Source organism: Belonocnema kinseyi, chromosome 2 (genome assembly GCF_010883055.1).
Source record: "Belonocnema kinseyi isolate 2016_QV_RU_SX_M_011 chromosome 2, B_treatae_v1, whole genome shotgun sequence".
Taxonomy (NCBI): Eukaryota; Metazoa; Arthropoda; class Insecta; order Hymenoptera; family Cynipidae; genus Belonocnema; species Belonocnema kinseyi.
Window position 1 is genome coordinate 15,060,924 of NC_046658.1, and position 8,187 is coordinate 15,069,110.

Sequence of the window (8,187 nt, forward strand, 5' to 3'; positions counted from 1 at the left end):
ATATGCAGATAATCGAAAATTTCAATATCACGCTAAAAGACGCAAGATACGTGAAAAATCTGAAAGAAGACTTGTAGGATATTTTGCTTTATACATGTATAAGAAATAATATGAAAAACAAAATCCTATTATTAGCATAACAACGCGAGATAAAGAAAAATTTATAAAAAAAGGATTGTATTTTTTAAGTTTATTTTAAGGTGGTCCAGAAAATATAAATTTACAACAGTCTATCAAAAAACTTGTGCTCAGCGCGAGTGTCACGATAATATTGTGTACCTCAAAGCCTACAGAACTTTGAGAGAAACATAATCATTAACTATACTTATTGAAGCAAAAAATTCAGAATATGAACACGCATATAAATACTGCGATTTGAAGAGATGTTTTTGCTAAAGTTTCATTCAAGCATTCTAAATGCAAAGAATAAATATCTGAGCGCGAATCGCGGGAATCGAAAGGCGCGCGCCTCAGGCGCGCTCAAACTTGCGAGTCACGGGCACAGCGCACGGTGAGAATGTGCCCGCGACAATAAATAGTTCATTTACGGATCATTTTATTACAAACTAAAAATTAAGAGATAAATGTTTTTGAAACTTTCCAATAATTCCTGACCTTTTAGTTTAAATTGAGAAATGTAAGACAAATTATTTATATATTCTGATCAACCACTCGAGTAAAATTCAAAAATAAATTTTTTCAATTTTTAAATTACGGGTTTCTCAATTTAAAAAATCGGGATATAATTTACACACATAGTAATGTACATAAATTTCTATAAAATATTATATAAAAAATTAAATAAAAAATAATTTTATTATATAATTTTATCGTTTCATTATAATTTATTTAATTCATAATTAATTACACAAACATAGAAATTTACGAATTATTGTTTACTTAAATTAATAATCGTGAGGGAGGCGGTATTCCTATAACATTTAACTCTACATCTAAAAACTCCAAATCGCTAATTATACATGCGAGAACGCTGTACGATCATATTTATTGAAAAAATTAATTATTTTAAAGTTCAACTAAATATGTTTATCAATTAAAACTTTTAATGTCTCGAAATTAATAGTTTCATTTAGTAGAATTTCTACCGCTTTTTTTTTAAACAACAGAATAATATTATTAATAGACAGTAAATTTTAATTGCAAAATGACTAATTTTTTAAATAAAAGATGTCAGCTAAAAATATTTATTACGATACAATTACATTTCCATACAATTTAGAAGTAAATGTTATGCATCTACATATTTTCTTGATGCAAAATTTATTCAAATTTAGTATTTGCCGACTTATTATCGGCTATTTGGTGGATTTGTTCGACGGGCGAAGATTGCAGGGGCAAAGTAGTTGGTGGGTGCGATTTTCGGGGTGAGATGAATGGGGGGATTGGGCAATTTTCGCCGGGAGCGCCGTCTACAATTAGTTCCTCGAACTATACACGTGCCGCATCTAGGCTTATATCTTTGACACGGTGCGTTGGAAAAGCGCAGGGGTGTGATCTTACACTATTTCTATGCCGAGTCACAGAGATGCCATCGATATCTCGAAAAGTATTCGAGATATCGATTTAAAACTGTTAGATACTTGTTTCTCGCAAAAAATCCTATAGGCATTCACAATAAAACTTTGTCGCTACGAATATCGTAATTTCCTCTCACTGCATTTCGAAAAAACAAAAACAATGTTTAAAAACTACGCCAACGCATGCAAACTACAGGGGTATAAGGGCACTATCCTTTCCTCGATGGCCGCACGGAGCACGTTACGGCACAATTGAGAATGCTCTAGCATGCCCCTTGAAATTTCCATTCAAACGTAATGTACGGCAAATATCGTAGAAAACTAGAGGTAAAAGATGTGGTAATATACGCGTAGAAAACATAGCATAATACGTTACAAACGCTGATTCACATAAAAATATGTACCAACTATGCTAACCTTCCTGACATTTCCACATCATGCCTGACGTCATGTTAAATACAAAATTGGGAACTATGATCATAATAATCGTGCCATACCCACTGTTTCGAACACGATCTCTTTGTTGTAAAAATTGTTTATACCTTTCCATCTTTACCAGGGTTAGGGAATTCAAATTCGAATAACGGGTTGTCTGCATGTCCAACGATAGCAAAATAAAAACTGGCCGACATATTTCTTCATACAACACATTACAGGGAAGATATATTTGTAGGTAAGTATCCAATTCACCTAAAGTCCAGTTCACCAAAATGTTCACAATGCGTACAGTCGCATTTTCAAGAATATGAACTTAGTAAAATAACGAAGTGGCGCTATCAAGTGGAGATAGAACAAACTACCGCTTTATTCAGGCAACCCCTCCTCCCCGCCACATCAACCATATTATGCAAATTTTAATATATTTTTAATTTAGATTTACAGGAAGAATCATTCACGTAAAGAAGCCGTTTCATGCAATATAAAAAAAAAAAAAAAAATAGCGCATGATCAAAAATGCATGGTGTTTTCTTCATTTTACATGAAATGGTTTGCTTGTGCAAATTAATCTTCCTATAGTTCTAATGCCGCGGCTCCATGCAACTGGCCGTCAGCCAGCAGAAAAATAATAAGAGTGAAAGAGATAGAGAGTACTTTTCTTTAATTTCCCGCTTTCTGTCTCTTTCACCCTTATGACTTTTCGGCTGACTGCCGACTGCCTTCTTCGCCGACAATGTCGGCGAAAGAAGAACAACAAAGTTCTTTTCAAATGAAAAACTACTGAGTATAAATAAATAATAATATAATAAGTATTCTTTGCGAGAATCCACATAACCTTTTGGAGTAGTTAAAGAAATCCTAACGCAATTCAGGCCTTCGATCCTTTTTGTTGCGCAACACTTCCGGTTCATCATCTGTCCTATATAGGTCACTAATAGGATTCTATATAGTATCCTATGCAGGAAGCTGTTTCATTTCCTTTAGGTGGCTCCTATACTGACCTATATAAGTATTTGCAATAGGGTATAAGCAGAGTCGATTTGAAACAATTTAGTCTCGGAGATAGTCTGAGAGATTTGGGTCCCTTAATTTACTTAGTTAGTTATCTCAAATCATTGAAACCCGTAGATTCCGAATTATTATGTTTTAGGCTGTTAACTATGAAATTAAAAAAATCTACTTTCGACCTGAAAAGTTAAAAATAATTCAAATTCTTTGAAATTGCTTTAAATTATTAAAATTAATTAAAAATGCTTGAAATGTTTTAAAACATCCTAAAATATTAAAAATCTCTTGAAATTTTGCAAAACTTTTGAAAATTCCATGCAATTTTAAATATACCCGAAAATATTTCAAATCCTTCAAAATCTCATAGTAAATTATTGAAATCAATGGAAAATTCCTTGGAATCTCTTAAAATATCCTAAGATATATCAAATCCTTTAAAATCTCATATTAAATTACTGTAATCAATGGAGAATTCCTTGGAACCTTTTAAAATACTCTCAAATATTTCGAAACCTTCAAAATATTTTGAAACATCTGGACATCTTTTCGAGATTTATAAGGCACTTTGGAATTTTTTTAAACAACCCTGTTATAATTGTTAAAATTCTTGGAAATTCCTTTAAATTATAAAAATGAATTGAAAATTCTTTGACATCTTTTTAAAAATCCTTAAATATTTAAAATCCTTTAAAATCTTTTGAGACCTCTTGCAAATTCTTTGAAATTTAAAAAATACCCTGAAATATTTCCAATCCTTTAAAATCTCATATTAAATTACTGTAATCAATTGAAAATTCCTTGGAACCTTTTAAAATACTCTCAAGTATTTCGACACCTTCAAAACCTTTTGAAACACCTTGACACCCTTTAAACATTTCTAACATACTTTGGAATTTTTTTAAATAACTGCTAAAATTGTTAAATTTATTTGAAATTTCTTTATATCAGAAAAATAAATGTAAAATTCCTTGACATCTTTCAAAACATCCTCAAATATTTCAAATCCTTGAAAATCTTTTGAAATCTCTTGAAACTTTAAAAAATTCAGATTGAAATTGAGAAAAAAGAAAAATTTAAAAATCTTAAATATGGAAATGTTTGTATGTTAGAGTTTTTAAAATGGATTCAAAATTTGAATTGTAAACTTAAAAGTTTATTTACAAAAAATTATTAATCATAAATAAATTGAAAGCGTTCAAAATTTAAAAGTATATTTAAATAAATAAATATATATAATTTTATAATTATATACAAAAATCGTTTTAGAAATAGTTCAACTCTAACTCGAGTATTTGCTATTAACATTTTAATTTAATACTTTAACGAATCTACAAACATTAAAATTTTTAACATTTTGAAATTTTTCTGTTTTCTAGATTTCAGTCTGAAATCATTTCATTTAGAGTTTGCCCAATTGAAAAACGTAATTTTAAATTTTGAACGCTTTCAATTAATCCATGATTATTAATTTTTTATGAATAAACTTTCAATTTTACAATTCAAAATTTGAAGACTTAAATCCCATCGAGTTAAAAATTATTCTTATTGAATAGTTGAAAATGTTTGAAAATTAGATTTCGAAAGCTTTGAATTTTTATTCATCCCATTTTCAAAACTCTAATCTGCCAACATTTCAATATTTAACGTTTTTTAAATTTCCATCTGAAGCTTCACAAAATTTCAAAAGATTTCAAACGATTTTTACGGATTTTTAATATTTGAGGATGTTTTAAAAGATGTCAAGAAATTTTTAATTTGTTTTTATAATTTAATGGAATTTCAAAAATTAAAAAAAATTTAGAAGGATTATTTAAAAAAATTTAAAAGTACTTTAGAAATCTTTTAAAAAATTTCTAGGTATTTCAAAAGATTTTAAAGGATTTGACAAATTTGAGAGAATTTGAGAAGATTCCAAGGAATTTTCAATTGATTACAGTAATTTAATATGAGATTTTAAAGCATTTGATATATTTCATGGTATTTTAACAATTTCAATTTATTTTCAAGAGCTTTAAAAAATTTCAAAAGATTTCAAAATATTTTAAATATTAAGGGTGTTTTAAAAGATGTCAAGGAATTTTCAACTTATTTTAATTATTTTAAGAAATTTTAAAGAATTGAAAGAATTTTAGAATGATTATTCAAAAAAATTCAAAAGTACTTCAAAAATCTTTGAAAAAAAGTTCAAGGTGTGTCAAAATATTTTTAAGGAATTTCTATATTTGAGAGCATTTGAAAATGTTTCAAGGAATTTTTAATTGTTTGCGTTAAAAAATAATGCATTTAATTTAATATGTTTTTATGCATATTAACTGTTATCAACAGGGAGAATAGGCCCAGTTCGCCCATGGATATTAATGATTTAATAGACAAAGTTAGATATGAAAAAAATAAGATATGTACGTTCGTTTTTTATTCTTGCAATTTATTTTTTCAATTTCTAAGAATTGTGCTAGTCACTCAAGAAAAAGACTGCTTAAGTTAACCATCTGTAATAAAGTCTATTAATAAATATCACGAGTTTACCGCAACATCAGTTTTGTAAATTAAAGTGTTCAATTAAGTAATTTTATTTCATGATCAAATGTTTTCTGTTTGTAAACATTATTGATTAAAAAGAAAATTTTAATTACAAATGGGTTTTCGAACAGTTTTGGCCCGTCAGCCATTTAAATCTAAATATCTACGAAGAATAGCTTCTGTGTGGAACTCCGAGTCGAGAACACCTGCCACAAAGGAACAACGCAGCCCAGATACGCTGAACTTACCATCTCAGCCTGCAGAGCCATATTCAGCGCCATCCACCCACTGCGGGTACCCATACAGGATACCAACAGAAGGACGGGCTACTTTCGATTCAAGGAACGAGAGGGCGAATTGACTACTCTCTACAAAAGGGAACTTTGTAAGTAAACCAAGAAATCGAATGATTTAAGGCAATTCGGAGGTTTATCAGGAAACGTTTATCAAATCTGATTTTTATATTTAAATTCTCTTATAACTTAAATAAATATTCATTATTTTATATATTATAACATATTTGATTTATTTATTGTATCTGGTTGTTATCCTCGTCCCAGTTTTTATGTTTATTTAAAACTAGATTATAAAACGAGGAACCGCTTTGAATAAAATAGAATACAAGGTAAGTAACATCTCGTAGGACGTAACATATGAATAAAATTATTTGGAAATTTCAGAATTTTTGAAGAGATTAACAATATTTAAAAACATGAATAGTTTTTCGAAAATTTATTTAAAAAATTATTTCTTCATATCTTTTAAAGGTCTTAAATACCTTTTAAGCTACACTCTAATTTTTACTAATATTTGGTGTATCCTGCAAAATAAAAAAAAAAACATAAAAATTTTCTGCATTTTTTTCGGCATATGTGAAATCTTCAAAAATGTTTTTGAAAATTTTTCCGGAATCTTACAAAAATTATATTTATATAACTATAAAAAGAGACTGATAAGCCGTGATTCCTTTTTTTCAAATCTCGGAATGTGGTTTCACCTTTGTAACAAGCAAATAGTTATTCCAAATTTGTATTTTGTATTAAAAATTATTGCAATTGAAAAAAACGTCATTTTTTAACTCTAAACTAAAGCTTAAATTAATAGCCCAGATTTTTTAAACGTTTTTTTTTCTATTTTTATAAGCTGAAAATAATAACTCAGTTATTAGTACATATACTATATTAGAAATGTGAAAAGTATCTAAAGTAAAAAGAAAATTATATACTTTTTATTTAATTTATTTTAATCAACTTATTTATTTAAATTTATAATAAATGTTCAAGAAAGCACTTTTATAGAACTACTCATCTATTTATATTGCATTTGTTTTGCGGGTAAATACATTTATCGGAAACTCTTCGCCGGTTCTGCGAACTAGAGGTGCTAAGATTCTGCAAGAATCGAAGATTCCCCTCCGCCCTACCAATATCATTTCAACAAATTGGGCGAATTCAAAACAAAATCACACTTTGACTTCTCATGTTGTCAAGGCAAGACAGTCTTTAAATTTGTATTTGAGATATTCTCTGGCAATTTCGGACCTCAAAGCGTAATTTAAATTAAGGGCATGTGATACTCACAGTTTCCCCGGCTTTTTTTCCACAAAAATTAACATTTTTAAAAACTGAATTCGGAGATGCTATAAAATATCATAACGGACTTCCCCGGACTCTTTTTTGAGGGATAATAACAAAAAAAAATTGATTGTTCCAAACAAAAATTGTATGCATATGCATTTATTTGAGGTTACGTCGTTTTTCATCTCTGCCTTTCCGATAATCTGGAAATTATTTATTAAATAAACTTTTTTGATTGCCAGCAAACAAGGTTAGTGCCGGGAGATTGGTTACTATGTTTATTTGTAATTCCAAAGTTTTCGGCTAAAAATATTGCGTAGTTTGGAGGTAACGCTCGGGTGAATTGTACCATACATAACCTCGCAATATACACGCACGTTGTTAGAAATATCAAAAATTTTTTGATAAAAAACACAAAAAAAAGTGTGTGGGGACGTCCGCTAGCATGTTCGATATCATTTCCCAGATTTTGAAGGCAAAATATTTCTTATCTAACACTGAAATAATCGATACTATTTCCTAAGCGCTATGCAAATTAATTACATTTTGCTAAATTAGAACTTTTTTTAATTAACCCACAAAAAAAGTGTGTGGGGACGTCCGTAAGCATGTTCGTTATCATTTCCCAAATTTTTAAGACAAAATATTTATTATTCTAGAAAAAAAGCCGGGGGAACCTAAAACTGGTAAAATCGACAATTTTCTAAGTATCACATGCCCTTAAGCTCTTTAAGTACCGTGTGATTTTCGCGAGCAGTTCTTCTGACAGACTGTAAAGCACTTTTTGCTTGACCCACAATCGTTCGAAATCTTAATGAATCTATATTTTGCTCAATATTTGTCGGCATCTCAGCAAATAACAAACCGAAAACATCCACTAAAATCATATTCATACAAAAAATTTGAAACGATTTATTTTTTTTTTTTTATATAAATTGTCAGAGACAATTTTAAAAGATTCCTAAAAATGCTGAGAAAGAATCGATAATATCTTCGGCAATTTTAAAATTTTCTAGGACTTAAAAATTGTAAGAAAAATTTGGGTGTTAAAGAATTTAGAAGTGTTAAAGTGATTAAAAATATTTTAGAAGTTTAAAAGATTTCCT

General features: G+C 28.9%; 1 protein-coding gene across 2 annotated transcripts in view; it reads right to left on the bottom strand.

Annotated features, from left to right (window-relative positions):
• Nucleotides 1-2,208, bottom strand: part of LOC117167809 (probable trafficking protein particle complex subunit 2) — a 66,929-nt gene extending 64,721 nt beyond the window's left edge. Inside the window, exon 1 of one of the 2 annotated variants that reach the window (XM_033353010.1) lies at nt 2,081-2,207. In XM_033353010.1, coding sequence (XP_033208901.1) covers nt 2,081-2,170 — 90 coding nt within the window. In that variant the 5' untranslated portion in view covers nt 2,171-2,207. Of the gene's footprint in view, nt 1-2,080 lie in introns of both variants that reach the window. The other variant, XM_033353011.1, reaches the window with a different exon arrangement.
• Nucleotides 2,209-8,187: the final 5,979 nt, after the last annotated feature.